We start from the raw sequence: 27,405 nt of genomic DNA on the forward strand, positions 1-27,405 counted from the left end.
CGGAAACAGGTCCTTCGGCCCACCGAGTCCGCACCGACCAGTGATCCCCGCACATTAACACTATCCTATCCTATGTAGACATAGCTAAATCTTTAAAAGGGAACTTATAAATGTAAAAAAAAACAAAGATAAAAAGACAAAAAGAAAAAGAAAAGGAAAAAACAAAACCCCCCTAAACTAAAGAGAAAAAAAAATAAGAATAAGAAAATAAGAATAAAAATAAAAATAAAAAAATAAACAAAGCAAAGCAAAACAGAATCTGAACTGAGAATTTCAACAATGTAAGTCTGTTTGTCGTCAAGTCCGTTCCACCCTATAGAGGTAAAATAATTTTTGTAACAGTTAAAGAGGGAACAATTTATGTTGTATGAAAGTGTTCAATAAATTTTCCCTAAGTCTTATCAAATCTAAATAACCTACCCTTTATTCTTAAACTGTGACCCCTGGTTCTGGACTCCCCCAACATCGGGAACATTATTCCTGCATCTAATACCCTAAGAATTGTATATGTTTCTATAAGATCCCCTCTCATTCTCCTAAATTCCAGTGAATACAAGCCCAGTTACGTGTCTGACAGACAGAGATGATGCCACATGCAAGGTGAAAAGAGAACTGGTTTATTTATCACATCAAGAATATTAAACTCAAGGCGAATTGGAGGGGTTAAACAAACGGCAACCGAGCCCAATGATCAGGGTTTAGTTCTGGGAATATTGGGCAACAACAGTAAAGGCAGAGCCCAGCACCAGCAGTCACTTGGGAAGCAGTCTTAGATTTCAACAGCTGCAGTGGTTCAACATTCAATGTACAGCGTCTTCAAACTTTCCCCGCAGAGTGAACTCGCTGGTGTTTCAGCAGGTGGGACGACTGAACGAACCTCTTCCCGCACTGGAGGCAGGTGAAGGGCCTCTCGCCGGTGTGGACCCGCCGGTGTGTCACCAGGTAGGCTGACCGAGTGAACTCCTTCCCACATTCAGAGCAGGCGAACAGCCTCTCCCCGGTGTGGACCACCTGGTGGCTCAGCAAGTTGGACAACTGCTTGAATCCTCTCCCGCACTCGGCGCACTTGTACGGCCTCTCGCCGGTGTGGACCCGCTGGTGGTTCACCAGATACGACGACTGGGTGAAACCCTTCCCGCACTTGGGGCAGGTGTAGGGCCTCTCGCCCGTGTGGATGCGCTGGTGGGTCAGCAGGTGGGACGAGTGGATGAAGCCCTTCCCGCACTCGGGGCAGGTGAACGGCCTCTCGCCGGTGTGGGTCCGCTGGTGTATCAGCAGGTGGGACGACCAAGTGAACCCTTTCCCGCACACGGAGCAGGTGAACGGCCTCTCCCCCGTGTGGATGCGCTGGTGGGTCAGCAGGTGGGACGAGTGGATGAACCGCTTCCCGCACTGCAGGCAGGCGAAGGCCCTCTCGCCGGTGTGCGAGACCTGGTGAATCAGCAGCTGAGACGACTCTGTGAACCCCTTCCCGCACTGGAAGCAGATGAAGGGCCTCTCCCCGGTGTGGACCTGCTGGTGTCGGGTCAGGCCGTAGGAACGAGTGAAGCCCTTCCCGCACTCGGAGCAGGTGAACGGCTTCTCCCCGGTGTGGACCCGCCGGTGGATCTGCAGATCCGACGATCGGAGAAATCCCTTCCCACAATCCAGGCAAGTCAGCGGCTTCTCCTTGGCATGGGCCCGCTGGTGCCTCGTTAGCTTGTACGAATACATGAAGCCCTTCCCGCACTCGGGGCAGGTGAACGGCTTCTCCCCGGTGTGAAGGCTCTGGTGCATCAGCAGATCGGACGATCGAGGGAACCCCTTCCCGCAGTCGGAGCAGGCGAACTGCCGCTCCCTGGCGTGGATCTGCTGGTGCCTCGTCAGCTTGGACGCGAAAATGAACCCCTTCCCGCACTCGGAGCAGGTGAACGGCCTCTCCCTGGTGTGAAGGCTCTGGTGCGTCAGCAGGTCCGATGATCGAATGAATCCCTTCCCGCACTCAGAGCAAGAGAACGGCCGCTCCTTGGTGTGGACTTGCTGGTGCCTCTTCAGCTTGGATAAATAAGCAAATCCCTTCCCACACTCGGGGCAGGTGAACAGCCTCTCCCCGGTGTGAACCCGCTGGTGGGTCAGCAGGGCGGACGGCCGAGTGAATCGCTGCCCGCACTCAGAGCAGGAGAACGGCCTCTCCTTGGTGTGGACATGACGGTGCCTCATTAGCTTGGACGAGTGAGAGAATCCCTTTCCGCACTCGGAGCAGGTGAACGGCCTCTCCCCGGCGTGATTTTCCTGGCTTGTTACCTGGTCAGTCGACTTGGTGAATCCCTCCACACTTGGAGCATCTGAACATCCCATTTCCAGCGAGGACATGCCTGGGTGTTATTCACGTTCGATGCTATGGGTTTCAATGAGAAGACATCAGACATCAGAAAATAGATGGTCACTTCATTCATTTTACAGATACAGCAGGGAGGCAGGCCCTTCAGCCCACCGAGTCCACGCCCACCATCAATCACCCGTTCACACTAGTTCTGTGTCATTTCACTTTCTCATCCACTCCCTACGCACTAGGGGTAATTTACAGAGGTCAATAACCTGTAAACCCACACGTTGTTGGGAGATGGGAGGAAACCCACAAATTCTCTGCTTATTCCATGCTGTAAAATAAATGCACAAACAGGCCCTTCGACCAGCGATCCCCGCAACATTAACACTATCCTACACCCACTAGGGACAATTTTTACATTCACCAAGCCAATTAACCTACAAACCTGTGCGTCTTTAGAGTGTGGGAGGAAACCAAAGAAATCTCGGAGAAAACCCACGCGGGTCACAGGGAGAATGTACAAACTCTGTACAGACAGCACCCGTAGCCGGGATCGAACCCGGGTCTGCGCGCGCTGTAAGGCTGCAACTCTGCTGCTGCGCCAATGTGACCGCCACCGTGCCCTCCGGCTCTTCGAGAGCAATCCAGACAGAGGATTGTTGTTTCTTTGGCCCAACTCCTGCATGCCCCATCTAAGAAAGTCCCACTTGCAACAGAACGTTTTTTTTTCCCCAGTGTGGAAGTGTCCAACACTAGAGGTCATAGCTGTATGGTGAGAGGGCCAAAGTATAATGGAGAGAAGTTTTTCTTCACACAGGGAGTGGTGAGTCTAGAACGCGTTGCCAGTGTGTGTTGTGGAGCCAGAGACGAAAGCGGTTTTTAAGTGGCTTTTAGTTAGGCCTCACGGGCATGTCCTCACATGGAAGTGCAAGGAATAGATGGGTACGAATCATGTTTGGGCGGATGAGATCAATTTAACCCAGCATCATTTTTGGAACAAACATTGTCCCTGTGCTGTGTCGGAAGGAACTGCAGATGCTGGTTTAAACCGAAGAAAGACACAAAATGCTGGAGTAACTCAGCGGGACAAGCAGCATCTCTGGATAGAAGGAATGGGTGACGTTTCGGGTCGAGACCCTTCTTCAGGCTGAGAGCCAGGGGAGAGGGAGATTCAGAGATAAGGAATTGGTAGCTTTGAAAACGAGACATCAAAGGGGATGGAGATCAAGGAAAATGTGGTACAGATCATTGTTAGCTAGAAGATAACAAAGCAAAGAGATAAAATGTGATTGGAAACAGTCAGACTGGCCAGAGAACTGGCAAGGGGGAGGGGTTCTATGTTTATATCCATGTACCTATACAAGTGGCTTTTAAATGCTGTTACAGCCCCTGTTTCAACTACCCCCTCTGGTCACTTGTTCCATATACCCACCACCTTTTGAATTGAAAAGTTGCTCCTCGTGTCCCTGTTAAATCTTGCCCCACCCACCTCAAACCGATATTCTAGGGATTCCCATATCCTGGGTAAGGAATTCTGTACATTCACTTCTTGACCAAGTCACACCACGCTGACTTGGTGATCCGAACATTGATACATAGAAAATAGGTGCAGGAGGAGGCCATTCGGCCCTTCGAGCCTGTACCGCCATTCAATATGATCATGGCTGATCATCCAACTCAGTATCCCGTACCTGCCTTCTCTCCATACCCCCTGATCCATTTAGCCACAAGGGCCACATCTAACTCCCTCTTAAATGTAGCCAATGAACTGGCCTCAACTACCTTCTGTGGCAGAGAGTTCCAGAGATTCACCACTCTCTGTGTGAAAAATGTTTTTCTCATCTCGGTCCTAAAAGATTTCCCCCTTATCCTGTGACCCCTTGTTCTGGACATCCCCAACATCAGGAACAATCTTCCTGCATCTAGCATGTCTAATCCCTTAAGAATTTTGTACGTTTCTATAAGATTCTCCCCTCAATCTTCTAAATTCTAGCGAGTACAAACCGAGTCTTTCTTCATATGAAAGTCCTGACATCCCAGGAATCAGTCTGGTGAACCTTCTCTGTACTCCCTCTCTAGCAAGAATGTCTTTCCTCAGATTAGGAGACCAAAACTGTACGCAATACTCCAGGTGTGGTCTCACCAAGACCCTGTACAACTGCAGTAGACCCTCCCTGCTCCTATACTCAAATCCCTTTGCTATGAATGCTAACATACCATTCGCCTTCTTCACTGCCTGCTGCACCTGCATGCCTACTTTTAATGACTGGTGTACCATGACACCCAGGTCTCGTTGCATCTCCCCCTTTCCTAATTGGCCACCATTCAGATAATAGTCTACTTTCCTGTTTTTGCCACCAGAGATGCTGCCAGTCCTGCTGAGTTACTCCAGCATTTCGTGTTTCCCTTTGCACTACCTAATGTACTTGTGGTTGACTTCATTGCATATATGTACTGTATATGTGATCAGTTTGGATAGCAAAGCATTTAACTGTATCTCAGAATAGAGTGGATGTGGAGAGGATGTTTCCAATAGTGGGGGAGTCCAGAACTAGAGGTCATAGCCTCAGAATTAAGCTCATTCTTTTAAGAAGATGAGGAACTTTTTTTAGTCAGAGGGTGGTGAATCTGTGGAATTATTTGCCACAGACGGCTGGGGAGGCCATGTCAGTGGATATTTTTTACGGCAGAGATAGATAGTCTTGATTAGTACCGCTGTCAGAGTTTATGGGGTGAAGGTAGGAGAATGGGATTAGGAGGAGGAGATAGATCAGCATGGTTTAATGGCGGAGTAGACTTGATGGGCCGAATGACCTAATTCTGCTCCTATCACTATGATCTTATGACAAATGACAATAATAAACCTGAACATCCCAAAGTTTCGGGTTTTCAGCTGTAACCTCGCGCTGCACATTAATTTTTAACATCTAAAAAAAAGTCACAAACTGCTGGAATAACTCAGCAGGTCAGGCAGCATCTCTGGAAACCATGGATTTGTGGCGTTTCGGGTGGAGAGCTGAAAGTAACGGATTCTTTTCCAGTCTGAAATAGGATCTCGACCCGGGGCGTTTCCTGTCCATGTTCTCCAGAGAAACTACCTTACCTGCCGAATTACTCCAGCACTTCGTGTCTGTTTGTGTGTACCAGCATCTGCAGTTCATTGCTGCACCCGCTGAGTTTCTCCAGCTTTTTTGTGTACCTTCTGCAGTTCATTGTTTCTTTACGTCTATTTTTGTTTGAATCTCTCTTTCTCCCTCTCTCCAAACGCTGGAACTCTTACAGGCAGCTTACCTATTGCAGCTGAATCATGTCCCCGGCCACGCTGACCTCTCGATTCGGAGCTACTCTCTTTGTCCCAACCTCCCCTCCCCCCCGTGGCCTGGCTGTAAATTAAAACCAACTTGCTTTTTTCTCTCCGGCCCGGTTCCAGCAAAGGGAGCTGGAACTTGAAACCAAAGATATATATATGCTTGAAACATTGCCCCAGTTCCCCTCGCCAGACCTGCAGAAGATTTCCAATATTCCTTGGACCCAAGACAATCCCCAGACACGGCGGGCAGAGGGAAAGGAGTGAAAGGGTCGGGGCTGTGCTAACATGGCGTCACCCCCCCACCCAGAGTTGTGCGAGCAAGCCCGCAGCGAGTCGCCGCGCAGCCAAACGCAAACGTCCCGGGCCGTAGAGTCCGGCCTGGATGTCAATTACTCCCGCGCCGCTCCGACCGCTCTTACCTGCCGCGGCGCTCCGGGAGAAATAAGCTCACAGCAGCAAAGCACAGAAGATCATGTGGTTGGGAACAACGCGGTGAACGTGCGCTTGCTCACACTGTCCCTTCCCAGACCCAGCTGTTGCAACTCCTGGCTCAAAAATACACGGTTGCCGCCAAGCCAAGAAACGAATTGAAATATCATCTATAGCGCTGTTCCCGGCCACCTGACCGCAGAAATCGGACGGTTCACTCCCTTGATAAGACCATAAGACAGAATCAGGCCACTCGGCCCATCGAATCTGCTCCGCCAGAGCTATTGCTCAGGGCCGGCCTTAAGCCGATTTGACCGATTACTCCCAATTGGGCCCCGCACTAATGTCCCGTATTTCGTAAGAAAATATGAATTATCTTTGTTAAATAAAGATTTTTTTTCATTCGCCATCCGGATTTTTTTTTAAATGAACATGTATAACAACCGCTGCACGGCCATCAGACACAAACGGTTAGTACTGTTAGCACTTCTTAACATGAAGTAGTTAACACCTTGTTATGCAATGTCATCAATCTACATCTTGTATTCTTGTATTCAAATTTTATTGTCATTGCCTCACTTTGAGACAACGAAATAAATTTCCCGTACAGGCAGTATCATTAAAAAAAATCACAAGAAAAATAATAAAAATAAATAATAAATAAATAATAAAACATATTAAAAATAAAATTGAAATTGAATTAAAAATTTAACAAAAGCACAAACACAGAAAGTCCACAACACAACATAACATAAATGGCACCCAGGTGAGGAAGGCACCGTAGTCCAGCCAGCCTCCCCTCCGTGTCCATCCGTGGTCGGGGCCTTCCGAGCACCCGCAGTCGCCGCCCCGGGTGGCCCGATGTTCAGGCCCTCACGCCGGGCTGGTGGAACGCTGGATCTACATCCATCCGCATTCCTCAGTAAATGTTATTGTGTTTTGAACAAGTATTAATGACTTGTATTAATGAACAAGTATTAATGACGCCGTGTTCCTTTGAATAAAATTCACGCAACGTCATTAATACTTGTTTAAAACACAATTACATTTACTGAGGAATGTAGATCGATGACACATTGAGAATTTCATTAAACTCATCATCACGAGTGAGGGCCCCGGACCGCGAGAAGGGGCTTCTTCCTGGTGTGCAGGTTAGTCATTCACCTACCGACCCACGTTGTGTGTCTCTCTGTCCTTTGCTCTCTCCCTCCCTCTTTCTCTCGCGCTCTCTCTCCCGCTCCCCATCTCGTCTCTCTCTAGCTCTCCCACTCCCTCTCTATCACCGTGTCGCCTCAGCATTCCCGGAATCATTGACGTTTTGCGGTAGACAAAAATGCTGGAGAAACCCAGCGGGTGACGCAGCCGCCTTGACCGCTGCGTTCCTCCAGCACTCGGTGTTTTTTGTTTGGCTCTGAAGCTGAAGGTGGCTCAGCGGGACGGGCAGCGGCTCTGGGGAGAGGTTGCGTTTCTGGTCGAGACCCTTCTTCAGACAATCACAAGTACTCTCACCGACCCGAGTTCAGTTCAGTCTGAAGAAGGGTCTTCTCTCCAGACTCTCTGCGCTGCCTGTCCTGCTGAGTTACTCCAGCTTTATGTCTATCTTCAATTTCAGAGAATTACAATTTCTCACGGTGGGCTTATAACGTCTCTAAACCCCTCTGGGACTCTCTGAACACCTCTAGCCCCCCTAAACAATTCCCTTCTAAACAATTCTAAACACACCTGAACCCATCTGAAGCCCTCTAAACATCTCTAAACCGTTTAAACCCCTCTAAACTAGGAGGCTGCAAGATGACTTGGATAGGTTGGGTGAGTGGGCAAATGCATGGCAGATGCAGTATAATGTGGATAAATGTGAGGTTATCGACTTTGGTGGCAAAAACAGGAAAGTAGACTATTATCTGAATGGTGGCCGATTAGGAAAAGGGGAGATGCAACGAAACCTGGGTGTCATGGTTCACCAGTCATTGAAAGTAGGCACGCAGGTGCAGCAGGCAGTGAAGAAAGCGAATGGGATGTTAGCATTCATAGCAAAAGGATTCGAGTATAGGAGCAGGGAGGTTCTACTGCAGTTGTACAGGGTCTTGGTGAGACCACACCTGAAGTATTGGTACAGTTTTGGGCTCCTAATCTTGCCACAGAGGGAGTACAGAGAAGGATCACCAGACCGATTCCTGGGATGTCAGAACTTTCATATGACGAAAGACTGGATAGACTCGGTTTGTACTCGCTAGAATTTAGAAGATTGAGGGGGGATCTTATAGAAACTTACAACATTCTTAAGGGGTTGGACAGGCTAGATGCAGGAAGATTGTTCCCGATGTTGGTGAAGTCCAGAACAAGGGGTCACAGTTTAAGGATAAAGGGGAAATCTTTTAGGACTGAGATGAGAAAAACGTTTTTTACACAGAGAGCGGCGAATCTGTGGCATTCTCTGCCACAGAAGGTAGTTGAGGCCAGTTCATTGGCTATATTTAAGAGGGAGTTAGATGTGGCCCTTGTGGCCAAAGGGATCAGGGGGTATGGAGAGAAGGCAGGTACAGGATACTGAGTTGGATGATCAGCCATGATCATATTGAATGGCTGTACAAGCTCGAAGGGCCGAATGGCCTCTACTCCCGCACCTATTGTCTACGGTTCTATGACTGCGTCCAACTGCTGTCTGGTTCGTTGATCGGTTTGCTAGATATGAACTGTTTTGGGAGAGAAAAATGCTCACGGCAGACCAAGCATGTTAAACAGAAATTGGTCAGATATTGAGCTTTACACAGTGAGAAATCATGTGAAATAATCACTGAATTTAATTTTAAATGAATGTACCTGCATGTTATACTGTTTAGTTTGGAGATACAACCAGATAGTGTGGTTGATACAACCAGATTAGTTTGGAGATGCAACCAGCTGGTCCACTGAGTTCGCACCGACCAGCGATTTTTGTTGCAGATTTGACAATTTTATTTGGCGGCCAATCAAACGCTGTCTCTAAGGGGGTTGTATCCAATCACCAACCAGCTTGCTTTAAAATTCCCGTCCAAACAACAAATAGATCTCCTCCCGTCCAATCAGCCGCTGTCTCCAAGGGCATTGTGTCCAATCACATAATTAGCAGCTACGGTAAAGGTTGGAAGCCAGCGGAGCTATTGACGAGGAGGGAGCAGGAGAGATTCACATAGTGTATAATCCATAGCACCTAGTGTACCATTTCATAATATATACTAAATACCTTGGCTGGGAATCTGGGATTCGCCAAAATTGTTCCCAATTGGGCCCCGCACCCCCTAAGGCCGGCCCTGCTATTGCTCATTGCTATTGCGTTAATCTCCTCTTCTAGAGTGGATGAATTGAATGTGCATTTAGTAGTTAAGGAATATAATATAGTTGGAATTACGAAGACATGGCTCCAGGCTGGGAGCTAAACATGGGGTATTCATTATTCAGGAAGGATGGACAAAAAGGAAGGGGAGATAGGGTGGCATTGCTGGATAAAGGGGAGATTGATGCAATAGCAAGAAGAGACATTAGCTTGGATGCTATACATGGTTCCTGCAGAAGCGGGGTGACCCCTGATGCCCACTAATGCAAGTTGCTCCTGCCGCAATAATACTATTTAATTTCACCCACTGCGTATGAAGACCAGTCTAATCTGGCAGGATTTTAACCATGAAGGAACTGCAGATGCTGGTTTAAACCGAAGACGGGCACAAAAAGCTGGAGTAATTCAGCGGGACAGACGGCATCTCTGGAGAGAAGGAATGGGCGACGTTTTGGGTCGAGGCCCTTCTGAGCAAAGATCCTATAGCTTCTGAGTTTTTAAGAAGGAACTGCAGATGTTGGAAAATCGAAGGTACACAAAAATCGGAGATGCTGGAAAATCGAAAAGGAAATAGGCAATATTTCGGCCCGCAACGTTGCCTATTTCCTTCGCTCCATAGATGCTGCTGCACCCGCGGAGTTTCTCCAGCATTTTTGTGTATCTCCTATAGCTTCTGAGTCTGGGGCTATAGGATCTTTGGTCTGGGGGGTGGGAGGTGGAGGTGCCTCTCCGACATGTCACCGCCCAGCCAGGGAGATATATTCGTGATCCCTCCTCCGTCTTTGTTTTTATTGATTCAAATGTACAGCATGGAAACAGGACCTTCGGCCCACCGAGTCCACGCCGACCACGCAGTGCACAGAAACGCAGGTTTATTGCTGTGACCAGCAATAACAACGGCAGAATTTGTGCCCACAATTCAAAAGTTGTTCGCCAGCTGTAAAACAAGTAGGAAAAAAAAGGTGCAGGAGTAGGCCATTCGGCTCTTTAGGCCAGCACTGCCATTCACTATGATCATGGCTGATCGTCTAAAATCAGTACCCCATTCCTGCTTTCCCTCCCATATCCCTTGATTCCTTTAGCCCCAAGAGCTCTATCTAACTTTCTCTTGGAAACAACCAATTAATTTGATCTCCACTGCCTTCTGTGGCAGAGAATTCCACATATTCATAACTCTCTGGGTGAAGAGGTTTTTTCTTATCTCAGTCCTAAATGACCTGCCCCTTATTCTTAAACTGTGACCACTGGTTCTGGACTCCCCCAACATCCGGAACATTTTTCCTGCATCTAGCCTGTCCAATCTTTTGATATGTTTCTATAAAATTCCCTCTCATCCTTATGAATTCCAATGAATACAAGGCCAGTCGACCTATTCTTTCCTCATATGTCAGTCCCGCCATCCTGGGAATTAACGTGGTGAATTTACACTGCACTCCCTCAATAGGAAGAATGCCCTTCCTCAAAACTGCACACATTGGGTGAGAGAGAGAGAACAGGGAATTATAGACCAGTTGGCCTGACATCGGTGGTGGGGAAGATGCTGGAGTCAATTATCAAAGATGAAATCACCACACATTTGGATAGCAGTAACAGATCGTCCGAGTCACCATGGATTTACGAAGGGGAAATCATGCTTGACTGATCCGTGGGCGGTTGCTGCTGGGACGCAAGTCGGGGCTTGATCTACCCCGGCTGGGTCGCCTGGGCGAGGGTGTCTGATGTTGTGAGACCCGAAACACCCGATGACCCCAGGTCACATCAATGAGGATGCGTCCCAGCGCATCTAGAAGATGTATCTTTCACACCGGAAAATGAACAAGGGAGAGCAGTGGATGTAGTGTACCTGGACTTTCAGAAAGCATTTGATAAGGTCCCACATAGGAGATTATTGGGCAAAATTGGGGCACATGGTATTGGGGGTAGAGTGTTGACATGGATAGATAAGTGGTTGGCAGACAGGAAACAAAGAGTAGGGATTAACGGGTCCTTTTCAGAATGGCAGACAATGACTAGTGGAGTACCGCAAGGCAAGGCTCGGTGCTGGGACCGCAGCTATTTACACTAAACTAGAACGGAGACGAGGAAACACTTTTTCTCACACAGAGTGGTGAATCTGTGGAATGCTCTGCCTCATAGGACGGTGGAGGCCGGTTATCTGGATGCTTTCAAGAGAGAGCTGGATGGGGCTCTTAAAAATAGCGGAGTCATAGAAACATAGAAAATAGGTGCAGGAGTAGGCCATTCGGCCCTTCGAACCTGCACCGCCATTCAATATGATCATGGCTGATCATCCAACTCGGTATCCTGTACCTGCTTTCTCTCCATACCCCCTGATCCCTTTAGCCATAAGGGCCACATCGAACTCCCTCTTAAATATAGCCAATGAACTGGCCTCAACTACCTTCTGTGGCAGAGAATTCCAGAGATTCACCACTCTCTGTATAGGGGATATGCGGAGAAGGCAGGAACACGGTACTGATTGGGGATGATCAGCCATGATCACATTGAATGGCATTGCTGGCTCGAAGGGCCGAATGGCCGACTCCTGCACCTATTGTCTATTGTCTCCCTCTCCCCTGACTCTCAGTCTGAGGGAGGGTCTCGACCCGAAACGTCATCCTTCTCTCCAGCGATGCTGGCTGTCCCGCTGTGTTACTCCAGCACCTTGTGTCGATCTTCGGAGTAAACCAGTATCTGCAGTTCCCTCCTGCAAAGGGTTGATTGAGGGAGGCTTCAATGGCGGCGTTAATTACCCAGAGATCATCGGGGCGGTGGGTCAGCCACATCAAGGCAGCAGGAGACGAGCGCGCAGGCGCGTGAGGTGGAGAGGCGGCCGCTTTCTGCGCATGCGTGGAAGGGAGTTGTGTGGGTCGGAGGCCGGTTTAGGCCCAGTCGTTGCAGCCGCAGGAGGAGCCGCCGTCCCCGGGGTAGGTTAAAGCCTCGCTCTATGATCTTTGGGGTAAAGCCCCATCAACACCGGCGGAGGGGTAATATTGGGGATATTTGCGGCAGTTCCGGCCGCCCGCCCGCGTGTATTGAGACGAATACCAACATTTACAAAACTCTTTGATAAGTTCATAGACAGGAATTGGTGGATGTGGATCAAACGCCGGTAAATTAGATGAGTCATCGTGTTCGGCACAGACGAGTTGGGCCGAAGGATCTGTCTCTGTCTGTGTTGTGTGACTCTGACTACGGGACTAGGTTTCCCTCTCGAGGCTGTGGGCCGAGCATCGAAAATGTGTCCAGAATTTCACTTTCGTGACCCATGTCTGGAAACTACTTGAAATTTTGCATAGATTTAGATAAAATATAATTGAGAAGGAAGTCCTAACGCGTCAGTGCCAAAAGTTGCACATTAATTAATTAGAAAATGAGATCCAAAAAGAAAAAGTAAGCGCCATATTACTCCATGGGGAAACTAATTTCGTGCTGCGGTCTGTTTAAACCATTTTATCATACTATATATATATATATGTAGTATAATAATATAGCAGTCATATTCACAAGTATAATAATATAGCAGTCATATTCACAATATATATATATATATCTTGTGAATATTAGACTGCAATTATATATAATTATATTATATAAAAATAATCTAATGAATATAATCGTGAGTGTGTATTTTGAATGAGACTGCCGCAAAGGTTTGGCTCCTGAACCAGCCTAATTAATGAGTGAGGGCAGTTCCCCCATTTACTGAACCCCACTGACTGCCAGTGTGCAGAGTGGGGGTCACGGCCATAGTGGGACTGGGGCAGTGCCAGGCTGGGGGAGGCATCTTCCACTGACAGGAAAATCCCTAACCCTAACTTGCCCCCCCCTTCCAGAGCTGCCCACAGCTGGAGCCGCTTTGGGACCGGCTGCGGACTCCACACGTGTGCCCCACAGCGTGTCCACCTTGACCAGCATGCGCTTCTGGATCATCGTGGTGATGATGATGGTGGGGAGCAGCACTGCCCTGCACGCCACCCGGGCAGCCCCATAGCGCCGGCTTCGTCAGTACGCCCGCTCACTCGCTGCAACGCCGGCCGTCCGACAAAACAGAATTATCAGCAAGGTTAGCATTATCTTTATTCCATATAACCATATAACAATTACAGCACGGAAACAGGCCATCTCGGCCCTACAAGTCCGTGCAGAACGCTTATTTTCCCCTAGTCCCATCTACCTGCACTCAGACCATAACCCTCCATTCCTTTCCCATCCTTGGAAACCTTGCTATTGTTTTGATGGAATTAGGAGGCAGCCATGATTCCAGACTGTCTAGCTACCATGAAACAAAGCACGTGATTGGTCAATTGGCGTCCCACGCAATGTCAAACTTGCACTACTCGGAAAATTTGAGTTTTTTCTCATATTTTAAAAATATGTGCAGGATTTGTTTGACAAGTTTCAGGTATGATTTCTATGATATTCTTACACAATATGTTTAAAATTCAGGTAGTTATGTCATTTGGCTCACAAACTTAAACGAAAAAGCACCTCGGCCCACAGCCTGATGTTGTGAATGGGAGCGGGCGGTTTAGAGATAGTTCCAACACACCCGGGACAATTTCTTGAAGCCAATTAACCAACAAACTGCACGTCTTTTGGGGTGTGGGAGGAACCCGGAGAAAACGGGGGGAATGTGCAAACCCTGCACAGACAGCACCTGTAGTCAGGATCAAACCTGGGTCTCCTGTGCTGTAAGGCAGCAATTCTATCACTGTAGATAGACACAAAAAGAGTAACTCAGCGGGACAGACAGCATCTCTGGAGAGAAGGAATGGGTGACGTTCGGGTCGAGATCCTTCTTCAGACTACTACTGTGCCGCACTACGGTTAAGAAGACGTTTGCCAATGTGAACTATCCTGTCTGTAAAAACTCCTCAGTGAACTTCGATGAACCATTGTCAGTGTTCAGTTGACAGTGGGAAATGCATTCAGAATTCCAGTGTCTTGTTAACAGACCAGAGACTCCAACAGTGAAACAAATACTTTGGTTCTGTCTTCACTAAAGAAGACACAAACAATCTACCAGAAATAGAAACATAGAAATTAGGTGCAGGAGTAGGCCATTTGGCCCTTTGAGCCTGCACCGCCATTCAATATTATCATGGCTGATCATCCACTCAGTATCCCGTAGCCTCAACTACCTTCTGTGGCAGAGAATTCCAGCGATTCACCACTCTCTGTGAAAAATGTTTTTATCATCTCGGTCCTAAAATACTTCCCCTTATCCTTAAACTGTGACCCCCTGTTCTGGATTTCCCCAACATCGGGAACAATCTTCCTGCATCTAGCCTGTCCAACCCCTTAAGAATTTTGTAAGTTTCTATAAGATCACCCCTCAATCTTCTAAATTCTAGCAAGTATAAGCCAAGTCTATCCAGTCTTTCTTCATATGAAATTCCTGACATCCCAGGAATCAATACTGGGGGACCAAGGATCTAGTGGGAGGGAGAAACCGAAGGGAATCCACATTAGTCAGGAAATGGTGTTAGGTAAACTATTGGGACTGAAGGCAGATAAATCCCCTGGGCTGATGGTTTGCATCCCAGAGTACTCAAAGAGGTGGCCCTAGAAATCGTGGATGCATTGGTGATCATTTTCCAATGTTCTCTCAACTCTGGATCAGTTCCTGTGGACTGGAGAGTACCAATGTAACTCCACTTTAAAAAAAATAAAATAAAAAAAGGAGAGAGAGAGGGAAAACAGGGAATTATAGACCAGTTAGCCTTACATCAGTAGTGGGGAAGATGCTCGAGTCGATTGTTAAAGATGTTATATCAGTGCATTTGGGAAGCAGTGACAGGATTAGTGAAAGTCAGCATGGATTTATGAAGGGGAAATCATGCTTGACTAATCTTCTGGAATCTTTTGAGGATGTAACAAATAGAATGGATAAGGGAGAGCCAGTGAATGTGGTGTATCTGGACTTTCAAAAAGCCTATGACAAGGTCCCACACAAGAGATTAGTGTGCAAAATTAAAGTACGTGGTATTGGGGGTAGGGTATTGACATGGATAGATAACTGGTTGGCAGACAGGAAGCAAAGAGTAGGAATTAATGGGTCCTTTTCAGAATGGCAGGCCGTGACTAGTGGCGTGCCGCAAGGCTCGGTGCTGGGATCCCAGTTATTTACAATATATATTAACGATTTAGATGAGGGATTAAATGTGACATCTCCAAGTTTGCGAATTACACAAAGCTAGGAAGCAGTGTGAACTGCGAGGAGGATGCGATGAGGCTGCAGGGTGACTTGAATAGGTTGGGTGAGTGGGCAGATGCATGGCAGATGCAGTATAAAGTGGATAAATGTGAGGTTATCCACTTTGGTGGCAAGAACAGGAAGGCAGATTATTATCTGAATGGTGTCGGGTTAGGAAAAGGGGAGGTGCAACGAGACCTGCATGTGCTTGTACATCAGTCACTGAAAGTAAGCATGCAGGTAAAGCAGGCAGTGAAGAAAGCTAATGGCATGTTGACTTCATTGAGAGAGAATTTGAGTTTAGGTGCAAGGAGGACCTGCTGCATTTGTGCAGGGCCCCGGTGAGACTGAACCTGGAGTGTTGTGTGCAATTTTGGTCTCCTAATTTGAGAAAGGACATTATTGCTACTGAAGGAGTGCAGCATAGGTTTGCCAGGTTAATTCCCGGGATAGCGGGACTGATATATGATGAAAGAATGGGTCGACTGGGCTTGTATTCACTTGAATTTAGAAGGATGAGAGGGAATCATCAAAGGATTGGACTAGCTAGATGCAGGAAACATTTTCCCGATGTTGGGAGAGTCCAGACCCGCTTAAGAATAAGTGGTAGGCCATTTAAGACTGAGATGAGGAAACATTTTTTCACTCAGAGTGATGTGAATCTGTAGAATTCTTTGCCACAGAAAGCAGTGGAAAAAACTTTCGCTGGATGTTTTCAAGAGAGAGTTAGATTTAGCTCTTGGGGCTAAAGGAATCGAGGGATATGGGGAAAGAGCAGGAACGGGGTACTGATTTCAGATCAAGACCCTTCTTCAGAAACATCGGCAGTTCCTTCTCTCCATAGATTCTGCCTCACCCACTGAGTCACCCCAACCATTTGTATCTATCTTCGATTTAACCAGTATCTGCAGTTCTCTCTTAAACATACCGATTTTAGATGACCATCCATGATCATATTGAATGACGGAGCTGGCTTGAAGGGCCGAGTAGCCTACTCCTACTCCTACACCTACTTTTCTATGTTTTTTCTATGTTTTTATGTGCACTGTTGCGGTATTCGATGGTCGGTGTGGACTCGGTGGGCCGAAGGGCATGTTTCCATGCTATATCTTTCAATCAATAGAATCACGAGGCTGCCACACTGGCGGGGACAGTGTTGAGACCCCTCCCCCTCCCTTATATGGACAATGGGATGGGTTACTCAAACTTCTGATTGGATAAATTCCCTTCCAGAGACGCCTAAAGACGTGGGTTTGAATCACGGCCTCAACCAAACGCGACCAAGACGAGCAGAAGAGTGATACGGGGAGAACGGACGGCTGAAAATGGAACGGGATACGGCTAATGATCCGAAGTTGTCAGTGGCAGAGGGTCCGCTGGTCGTCCTGCGGAGATTGCGACTTCCACCCCGGTACCACAGGTAGTGAGACACGCCAGATGTACGGGTGAATTGGAGGGGAAACGAGGTCGAACTGTGATGAAGCCGAATTTTAGTTAAAAATACACGAAGATATTAAATTGGCTTCTGGGCTAGTTTACAGCTTATATTTAGTGTCAAATTAGGCTTGCCTCAGCTTGCAGTGTGTGGGATAATAAATACCATAACATTGTCTCCCAAGTGACAAGCACAGAGGAGAAGCTAGAGAGATCTCTTTGATGTAAGATGTCATAAACCAAATGGCCTATGTTTATGAGGGACCAAGTGACAGAGAGGAAGCAGCGAAAAAGAGCTAGGGTGATCTCTTTGAAGATAAAATGACCTAAAACAAATGGCCAATGTTTTTAGTATATCTTGTACCATGTAAACAAAAGGCCTTTGATGTGATGCATTCTGTGGAAACCTTTTCCTGTACCTCTGACCATGACTAATGTCTGTGGAATGTGCTAAGGGGACAAAAAAACCCTATTTAAGGCAATGTAATTCTGTTGTTCAAGGAAGGGGACCGAGGACAGTCGAATGTCTATATTGGTCACTTAGCTGGAATTCTCGCTCCCTTCCATCGGCCGATGTTAAGTAAAGTTTTGAACTGGTCTACCAAACAGTTTGTGTGGTGTCTGTTTATTAAGAAGCGAACCTGGTTTAGTTGTTAAGAAAAGTAGCTTTTTCAACTGTAGCACAGGCAGAGAGAGCAATGGATTTAATGTTCTTAGTGGCCAAACATGTTGGTTTTGTAGCTGATTGGAAACAAAGAACAGGAGCTGCTGGTTTACACCAAAGACCCAAAGTGCTGGCGTAACTCAGCGTGTCAGGCAGCATCTCTGGAGAAAGAGCATTGGGGATGTTTCTGTTCGGTATCGGTCTTCAAACTAAAAGTAAGGGGTTGTGAACGAAACTATGGCAAACAGTTACTCAGGCTGAGAGAGCAAGGGAGATGGATTTAATGTTTAGTGGTCGGGGATTTGGTTTAACAGCTCAGTCGCTGTAAAAACGTCAAGACGAGTTAAGGGTCGGTCCCAAGAGCTGGCTGGGCAATTTATTTATTTATTTTATTATTTATTTCGAACAGAATAAAAGAATAAGTGTGAAACGGCGTACAAAAAAACAAAACAAGAATATTTATAAAGTGTCATAAACAATATCTATAAATAAATGAAATCGTGTGTGTTCGAAAAGGAGCAGGAAGAAGCCAAAGCAAATTTAGCAGCTATATGTACACCATATGTACACCAGCCACTATATGTACACCAAATTATTTACATTTATACACTAATCAAATATTTACAAAGCCATACAAAAAAGAAAAAGAGAAGAAAAAACCCTTGTACTATACAGTATCTTAGTCATATATACAACCCATCACTCGATAATCACCCTTCCCAATACAATCAGTATAACAAATATTTCACTCACAATCACCTATCCTCATCCCAATATCCTTTTAAACAAGTGTTTTTGTACATCTTTTTAAACTGAATTATGCTTGTGCTAAGTTTTATCTCCTGTTCCAGACCATTCCACAAATTCACCCCACAGATGTTCTGACATTGAGTTTTTTTTAATTATGTTCCCCTCTCAAATTATACCCACCCCGTCTTTCCATAAACAGTTTTTGTATATTTCTTGGAAGTAAATTATTTCTTGCTTTGGACATGATTTGCGCAGTTTTAAATGTAACCAGATCGGTGAACTTCAGTGTATGTGACTTTAAGAATAATAAATTGGTATGTTCAAGATATCCAACGTTATTGATAATTCTTATTGCTCTTTTTTGTAATGTGCATAACGGCTGTAGGTTGGTTTTGTAGGTGTTGCCCCATATCGCCACACAGTAACTCAGATATGGCAATATGAGTTTATAATAATAATCTTATTTGTTTTAGTCAACTTGCATTGACCCCAAAGTGCTTCACATAATTACATTACATTACACACAGGCAAAGGTGGGTGAAGTGTCTTGCTCGACAGTATATGGCAATGGTCGCCAGCCGTGTTATTATCTGTCGTATACAGAGTATGTAATGATTTGTGGTCCAGAATGTTTCTTGATTTTCCCAATATTGCTATTAAATCCGTTGTGAAGAGGGGTTTGGGAGAAGGTGAGTTTTCCTCGGGACGGCTGCTGTTAGAAGTCATATTTAAAGAGAGGGTAAAAATGGGCGGGAAATGAAACGAGGAAATGATCAGGATTAACATAACATGCTGGTGTAATTCAGCAGGTCAGGCAGCATTTCTGCAGAAAAGCCATAGCTGATGTTTTTTCTGATGATGCTCTGCCAGGCCTGTATTGCAGCCATCTTTAGCTTATGCTTGTTTTGGGGGATAGTCCCTTTCAGTTTTCTCTTCAGCATATAAAAGGCATGCTCAATTGGGTTCAGATCGGGTGATTGACGTGGCCACTGAAGAATTTACCATTTTTTAGCTTTGAAAAACTCCTTTCTTGCTTTAGCAGTATGTTTGGGATCAGGGATCATTGTCTTGCTGTAGAATGAACTGCCGGCCAATGAGTTTTGAGGCATTTGTTTGAACTTGTGCCCATACACTTCAGAATTCATGATGCTACTACCATCAGCAGTTGTATCATCAATGAAGATAAGTGAGCCAGTTCCTTCAGCAGCCATACATGCCCAGGCAATAACACCCCCACCACCGTGTTTCACAGATGAGGTGGTATGCTTTGGATCTTGGGCAGTTCCTTCTCTCCTCCATACTTTGCTCTTGCCATCACACTGATATAAGTTAATTTTTCTCTCGTCTGTCCACAAGATCTTTTTTTCAGAACTGTTGTTACTCTTGTAAGTACATCTTGACAAACTAACCAGTGGTTTGCATCTTGCAGTGTAGCCTCTGTATTTCTGTTCATGAAGTCTTCTGAGGACAGTGGTCATTGACAAATCCACACCTGACTCCTGAAGAGTGTATCTGATCTGTCGGACAGGTGTTTGTGGATTTTTCTTTATTACAGAGATTATTCTTCTGCCATCAGCTGTGGAGATCTTCCTTGGCCTGCTAGTCCCTTCGCGATTAGTAAGCTCACCAGTGCTCTCTTTCTTCTTAATGATATTCCAAACAGTTGATTTTGGTAAGCCTAAGGTTTGGTTGATGGCTCTAACAGTTTTATTCTTGTTTCTCAGTCTCATAATGGCTTCTTTGACTGTCATTGGCACAACTTTGGTCCTCATGTTGATAAACAGCAATAAAAGTTTCCAAAAGTGATGGAAAGACTGGAGGAAAGACTAGATGCTGAGAGCTCTCTTCTACCTGCATTAAGGAGGCATTTAAACACACCTGAGCAATTACAAACACCTTTGAAGCCATGTGTCCCAAACATTATGGTGCCCTGAAATGGGGGGATTATGTATAAACACAGCTGTAATTTCTACATGGTGAAACCAAAATGTATGAAAAGGGCCTTTATTAAATTCTGACAATGTGCACTTTAACCACAAGTGATTTTTTTTTTCTATTACAAATCTCAAATTGTGGAGTACAGAGGCAAAGAATTAAATGCTGTGTCTTTGTCCCAAACATTATGGAGAGCACTGTACTGATGAAGCCGAATTTTAGTTAAAAATATAAGAAGATATTAAATTGGCTTCTGGGCTAGCTTACAGCTTATATTTAGTGTCAAATTAGGCTTTCCTCGGGTTGCGGTGTGTGAGATAATAAATCCTATAACATTGTCTCCCAAGTGACAAGCAGAGAGGAGAAGCTAGAGAGATCTCTTTGATGTAAGATGTCATAAACCAAATGGCCTATGTTTATGAGGGACCAAGTGACAGAGAGGAAGCAGCGAAAAGAGCTAGGGTGATCTCTTTGAAGATAAAATGACCTAAAGCAAATGGCCAATGTTTTTAGTATATATCTTGTACCATGTAAACAAAATGCCTTTGATGTGATGCATTCTGTGGAAACCTTTTCATGCACTTCTGACCATGACTAATGTCTGTGGAATGTGCTAAGGGGACAAAAAAAACCTATTTAAGGCAATGTAATTCTGTGGTTCAGAGAAGGGGACCGAGGACAGTCAAGTGTCTATATTGGTCACCAAGCTGGAATTCTCGCTCCCTTCCATCGGCCGATGTTAAGTAAAGTTTTGAACTGGTCTACCAAACAGTTTGTGTGGTGTCTGTTTATTAAGAAGCGAACCTGATTTAGTAGTTAAGAAAAGTAAATTTTTCAGTACCTCCTCCGGTTTCTGAACAGTCCCTCCATAAACTAAGGTGCTGTCCCATTCACTTCTTTCCCATTGTGTACATTGACCTTTGTTGATGGAACCAATTTGCTACAATGCTGAGCACTATATTCTGCTCTCTTATCTGTTGTACTTGAGTTTAATTGGATTGCGTTTATGCAAGTTATAACCGATCTAGAACGCATATCATGCAAAACAAAGCTTTTCACCATATCTTGGTACATGTGACGATAATAAATCAAAATCTCCACCTAACACTCTACTTTTTAATTTATTTTGCAGTGTATCGGCATCGAGAGGAAGTTCAACCCAAACAACATGTCGGGCTCAGCCAGGGTCACTCGATCCACTGGGGTCTGAACATCAGCGACCTTCGGACGTGGAAGCACAAAGCTCCATCCACGGCGGGGAGAAACCGTTTGCGGGTTCAGAGGATGGGCAGTCGAACTCCACGTGGAAATGTGGGGACTGCGGGAAGGGATTCCGTTTCCCGTCCCTGCTGGAAATTCATCGTCGCAGTCACACCGGGGAGAGGCCGTTCATCTGCTCCGTGTGTGGGAAGGGATATGTTTCTTCATCTGCCATGGTGACACACCAGCGGGTTCACACCAGGCAGAAGCCTTACACCTGCCCCGTGTGCAAGATGTGGTTTCCAGCCATGTACCTCCTGAAGGCACACAGGTGGGTTCACGCCGGGGAGAGGCCGTTCACCTGCGACTGTAACCGCAGGAGATGCAGCACCTGTTCCTATTACTCCACCTTCGATTGTGTCCAGTGACCCCGACAGTCCATTCAGGTTAGGCAGAGGTTCACTTGCATCTCCTCCAACCTCATCTACTCTATCCGTTGTTCAAGATACGGGCTCTAATGCATCGGCGAGACCAAACGTAAACTGGGCGAACACCTATGCTCAGTCCGCCTGGACCTACCTGATCTCCAGATTGCCAAACACTTTAATTCCCATTCCCACACTGACCTTTCTGTCCTAGCCTCCCTCCGTTGTCAGAGTGAGGCTAAACACAAACCATCTCATATTTCGCTCGGGCAGCTTAAACCCAGTGGTACGAATGTTGATTTCTCCGACATCAAGTAACCCCTTCATTCCCTCTCGCTCCATCCCTCCCCCACCCCCACCCAAGTTTCACCAGCTTCTCGTTCTCACCAAGCAAACAGCTAATAATGGCCTGTTTCAGATGCATCGAGACCTGGGTGTCATGGTACACCAGTCATTGAAAGTAGGCATGCAGGTGGAGCAGGCAGTGAAGAAAGCGAATGGTATGTTAGCGTTCATAGCAAAAGGATTTGAGTATAGGAGCAGGGAGGTTCTACTGCAGTTGTACAGGGTCTTGGTGAGACCACACCTGGAGTATTGCGTACAGTTTTGGTCTCCTAATCTGAGGAAAGAGATTCTTGCCATAGAGGGAGTACAGAGAAGGTTCACCAGACTGATTCCTGGGATGTCAGGACTTTCATATGAAGAAAGACTGGATAGACTCGGTTTGTACTCGCTAGAATTTAGAAGATTGAGGGGGGATCTTATAGAAACGTACAAAATTCTTAAGGGGTTGGACAGGCTAGATGCAGGAAGATTGTTCCCGATGTTGAGGAAGTCCAGAACAAGGGGTCAGTTTAAGGATAAGGGGGAAATCCTTTATTTCCGAGATGAGAAAAACATTTTTCACACAGAGTGGTGAATCTATGGAATTCTCTGCCACAGAAGGTAGTTGAGGCCAGTTCATTGGCTATATTTATGAGGGAGTTAGATGTGGCCCTTGTGGCTAAAGGGATCAGGGGGTATGGAGAGAGGGCAGGTACAAGATACTGAGTTGGATGATCAGCCATGATCATATTGAATGGCGGTGCAGGCTCGAAGGGCCAAATGGCCTACTCCTGCACCTAATTTATATGTTTCCTTTTAGCCAGCGGGCCGAGGTACTTTTTTGTTTAATTTTGTGACCCAAATCAAGTATCTACCTGTATTTATAACATATTGTGTAAAAATATTATACAAATCTTACCTGAAACCCATCAACAGCAAAGCATGCACATCTTTTTAAAATATACGAAAAACCTCCAATTTTCCGAGTAGCAACTGTCCAATCAAAGCAAGTTTGACATTGATTCGGACGACAATTGACCAATCACGTGCTTTGTTTCAGGCCAGCTGGGCAGGTAGCCCACAACATGGTGAAGAGTATTTGGTCTTTGGTCTTCTGTGCAATACATGTCGTCGAAACTCACAGCAGGGTAATTCAATTTACTGAGAAAAGCAGGAAGAAGTCTGAAGAATGTGCAGCTAAGTGGGTAGAAGTGGAAAAATGTCTGGAAAGCAAAGTCGCTGCTCAGTTGCTGCAACGCAAAGAGTACAGCCAAGTCATGGGACTAGCGGAACATTGTGAAGAAACTGGAGCTGGAAGGTAAGATCTAAAGTCAGAATTTATGAAAATTAACCTGCATGGACTTTAATTAATTAATTCCAACCTCTTATGATGTGAGATATGATGTCTTGAGGCTGAAGTTTTGTCTTTCCTGAGCAAATTAAATTAAAAGTTGTCACTAATGTCAGCTTGTTGAAGTCAAAGAAGAGTCTTCTTTAACATCTAATCGCGGAGCTTCCTGCGATCATTTGCCGAGAAGAAGTGCTCCGACTGCGGGGCCTATGTACTTAACATAGTGAAGCCGCGGTCTCCGGTAGGAAGCGGCCGATTCAGGGAACTCTGAGCCGCGGAGTGTGTTTGGATCATCTTGACGGGGGGCGGAGGGGGGGGGGCAGTACATCGTGCCGTCCGTAGCGGGGACTACCGAGGGCCCATGGCCCCAACCACGGGTGAACAAAGGAGGAAGGTTACACAAAAAAGCTGGAGGAACTCAGCGGGTGCAGCAGCATCTGAGGAGCGAAGGAAATGGGCGACGTTTCGGGCCGAAACCCTTCTTCAGACTTTCGGGCCGAAACATTGCCTATTTCCTTCGCTCCATGGATGCTGCTGCACCCGCTGAGTTTCTCCAGCTTTTTTTGTGCCTTCGATTTTCCAGCATCTGCAGTTCCTTCTTGAACAAAGGAGGAAGATTGACTGAACTTTATTGCCTTTCATCACAGTGAGAAATGCTCAGAAATGGCAGATGTTTATGTTAAATTCAATTGGTGCATGTGAACTTGAACTAACTTATCTACGGCAGTAACTTACAGTGTAAGTCTGAGTAACATTGAGAAAAGGTTGACATTTTAATAATTGATGTCCATGCAGACTTGAGTACTATGAGATGGGGTTTTTTCTGTAGCTATTCTGTAGCCTCTGCCCCTCCACTCTTCAGAGCCCTATACACATTCAAGTCAAGTCAAGTTTATTTGTCACATACACATACACGATGTGCAGTGAAATGAAAAGTGGCAATGCTCGCGGATTTTGTGCAAAAAGACAAACAAACAACCAACCAAACAAACTACAAACAGAAACACATATTCTTTTTCATATTAAATATTGTGGGCGGAAAGAAAAAGGGAAAAAAACAGCAATTTAAAAAAAAAAAAAAAAAGCAGTAGTGGTTCAGTAAGGTTAGTCCCTGGTGAGATAGGAGTTTGCAGTCCTAATGGCCTCTGGGAAGAAACTCCTTCTCAACCTCTCCATTCTCACAGCATGGCAACGGAGGCGTTTGCCTGACCGTAGCAGCTGGAACAGTCCGTTGCAGGGGTGGAAGGGGTCTCCCATGATTTTATTGGCTCTGGAGTTGCACCTCCTGATGTATAGTTCCTGCAGGGGGGCGAGTGAAGTTCCCATAGTGCATTTGGCCGAACGCACTACTCTGCAGAGCCTTCTTGTCCTGGGCAGAGCAATTCCAAAACCAGATTGTAATATTTCCGGACAAGATGCTTTCCACAGCCGCTGAGTAGAAGCACTGGAGGATCCTCGGAGACACTCTGAATTTCCTCAATTACCTGAGGTGGTAAAGGCGCTGCCTTGCCTTACTGCGGTATGTGATGTCCATGTCATATCCCCAGAGATGTGGACTCCCAGGTATTTAAAGCAGCTCACGCTATCCACAGTATCCCCATTTATCCTCAATGGTGAGTATGTTCTCGGATGATGTGCCCTCCTAAAGTCCACGATCAGCTCCTTAGTTTTTTTGATGTTCAAGAGGAGGCTGTTATCCTGACACCAGAGTGCCAGATCAGCCACCTCCTCCCGGTAGGCCTTCTCATCGTTATGTTTTGTGTGGACATGCGCTGTAGGCACTGATCCACATAATGAACACTAATGTGATCATTTACTGACTTGCCATCCCATCAACCTGGACATGCGTACATGTATATAGCTCCATTGATATGTTGATTTTGTCTTACATAATATAAAACGGGAAAAGAGGTAAAATACTCTCTCACACATTTTATCTTCTATTATTAGGGGGCAGCAGTGTATCCCGGGTTATCATGCCGATTGCTATCGTCACTTCTGCAACATAACAACGATAAATCGAGCTATAGCAAGGTTTCAAAGGAACAAAGGTAACGATAGGATTCAAACATTTCTTAGTATTTCTGGTAATATTATGTCACTTTGAACAAAATATATATTTGAGATTGTTGATATATTTTACTTTTCTGTTTTCCTTTTCCCCCTTTAATTTAGTTCAATCCACAGACGCTGAGAAGCCTGAAGCAGGTGAATCGCCTCAAGAGGCAGTTCATGATGGTGAAGCAGATGAGCCGGCCTCAAAGAGACTGCTTCGGAACGTGACAAGTGATGGTGAACAAACAGCTACTGTCCAGCGCCCTGACCGCAGGCATGTCCTACCAGTTCATTGCATCATCTGTAAAAGTTCAAAGTACATCGTAAAAAAAGCCACTGGTAAACGGAGAGTAGAGAAATTAGTACGATGTCAAACAGAACAAGGTGGGCAGTTAATGACTGCTGCGACCATGAAGAAAGATGAAGCATTGGTATTACTCATAAGAGATCAAGACCGTGTAGCTATTGAAGTGAGGTATCATAAATCATGCTACCTTAGATACACCAAAGTTGTCACTAATTTTGTAAAAATGAGTGGACAAGATGATGAGCAGCAGGTGTATGAGAAGTCCTACTCTAGTTTCTGCAAGAGAGTCATCGAGGAGAGAATCATCTGTGGCAAAGAGATCCTAAGACTTGCTAAACTTAACAAACTGTTCATCGTTGAGGTTCGAGAGGTTGAGGGCTTGGATGCATCATCTCACAAGACTGGCTGCTTGAAGGCAAGGTTGAAGAGATCCCATCCTGTCTTATGTTTTACAAGGCCATTTAGGCCAGCAGACAGTGAAATTGTATTTGTGGAATCATTTGCTGTCGAAGAGCTGGTTGAGGGTGTTGTACAAGTGAATTCAACTGAGGCCGGTAAGAGCAACAAAACTGTCGGTGAAAGTCAACAAGGAGGATCATCGTCCCATCACCTCCGTGACGTGTTTCATGCAGCCCAGATAGTTCAGAATAGCATTGCCAACTCGACAAACCCCATCCGATGCCCCCCAACTTCTGAAGACACAACATTACATAAGGCTGAAGAGGTTGTCCCAGATGAGCTGTACAACTTTTTGGCCTGGACATCCGGAGCGAGCAATGAGCCCAAAGAATCTGGGAAAGTTAAAGTACCCGACGAGATGCATCACCGTCTGCTGTCAATTGCCCAGGATATCATGCGCCTGAGAGCCGAAGGAAGAATACTCCTTCCAAAACACACACCCTAATCAGGAGTCCTGACACGGGTGTGTTTGTGATTTGGAGTCGCTGTGTCCCAACACATTGGAGCAGACTTATTATTGCACACTGGAAGAGGCAACAGTAGAAGGAGTCTATCAGAGATCAGCTCACATCTGGAACCAGCTGTGTTGACTGCAGAAACTCTCTTACTGCAAAACACTTTGAATCTGATGAAGAATATTCAGATGAAGAGTCGATGGAATGTAAATCAAAAGATTGGGAAAAGAAATGATTATATAAAGTCAACTTTTAGCGTTAAATGCTTTACTGTGCATTGTGTCGAATTATTTAAACCATGAGTGAATGGCTTATGATTCTGGAGTACTGGTGAATAACATGATGTGCTGCTTTTGTGCTGGATGCTAAATACGTGTGTGTGTGTGTGTGTGTGTGGTAATAAAGGGTATGTGCCATTTTGGAGATGTTGGGACCATATTGGTCTCATCATGCTCACATCTACATAAGTGTGCATAATATAACATTT

General features: G+C 45.8%; 3 protein-coding genes across 6 annotated transcripts in view; 1 reads left to right on the forward strand and 2 right to left on the reverse strand.

Moving 5' to 3' along the window:
• LOC129704352 (oocyte zinc finger protein XlCOF15-like) overlaps positions 1-27,405 on the reverse strand; it is a 265,479-nt gene that overhangs the window by 178,537 nt on the left and 59,537 nt on the right. The gene's annotated exons all lie outside the window — the stretch shown is intronic.
• LOC129704312 (zinc finger protein 420-like) lies at positions 597-6,195 on the reverse strand. 3 transcript variants are annotated; one of them, XM_055647363.1, is made up of 2 exons: positions 6,038-6,195; positions 597-2,377 (listed from the first exon to the last, which is right to left on the reverse strand). In XM_055647363.1, the coding sequence occupies exon 2, from the start codon at positions 2,350-2,352 to the stop codon at positions 817-819; it is 1,536 nt and encodes a 511-aa protein (XP_055503338.1). In that variant the 5' UTR covers positions 2,353-2,377; positions 6,038-6,195; the 3' UTR covers positions 597-816. The 3 variants fall into 3 exon arrangements, with proteins under 3 accessions (XP_055503338.1, XP_055503341.1, XP_055503339.1); XM_055647366.1 differs by lacking the exon at positions 6,038-6,195 and adding an exon at positions 5,811-5,913; XM_055647364.1 differs by lacking the exon at positions 6,038-6,195 and adding an exon at positions 5,600-5,766.
• On the forward strand, positions 12,184-27,184 carry LOC129704301 (uncharacterized). Of its 2 annotated transcripts, XM_055647336.1 has the most exons (7): positions 12,189-12,287; positions 13,197-13,426; positions 16,793-16,979; positions 21,475-21,873; positions 23,352-23,609; positions 25,593-25,693; positions 25,818-27,184. In XM_055647336.1, exons 3-7 carry the CDS (start codon positions 16,885-16,887, stop codon positions 26,906-26,908), a joined length of 1,944 nt encoding a protein of 647 aa, XP_055503311.1. In that variant the 5' UTR covers positions 12,189-12,287; positions 13,197-13,426; positions 16,793-16,884; the 3' UTR covers positions 26,909-27,184. The 2 variants fall into 2 exon arrangements, with proteins under 2 accessions (XP_055503312.1, XP_055503311.1); XM_055647337.1 differs by lacking the exon at positions 13,197-13,426 and having other exon boundaries at positions 12,184-12,287.

Source organism: Leucoraja erinacea, chromosome 15, assembly GCF_028641065.1.
Source record: "Leucoraja erinacea ecotype New England chromosome 15, Leri_hhj_1, whole genome shotgun sequence".
Taxonomy (NCBI): domain Eukaryota; kingdom Metazoa; phylum Chordata; class Chondrichthyes; order Rajiformes; family Rajidae; genus Leucoraja; species Leucoraja erinaceus.

Excerpts from the sequence above, each read along its gene's own strand:
- LOC129704312 (XM_055647363.1), bottom strand. The coding sequence starts at position 2,352 with ATGTCCTCGCTGGAAATGGGATGTTCAGATGCTCCAAGTGTGGAGGGA.
- LOC129704301 (XM_055647337.1), top strand. The coding sequence starts at position 16,885 with ATGGAACGGGATACGGCTAATGATCCGAAGTTGTCAGTGGCAGAGGGT. Across the intron at positions 23,610-25,592 it reads GAAGAAACTGGAGCTGGAAG|GGGGCAGCAGTGTATCCCGG; the intron begins GTAAGATCTAAA and ends TTCTATTATTAG. Across the intron at positions 25,694-25,817 it reads AAGGTTTCAAAGGAACAAAG|TTCAATCCACAGACGCTGAG; the intron begins GTAACGATAGGA and ends CCTTTAATTTAG.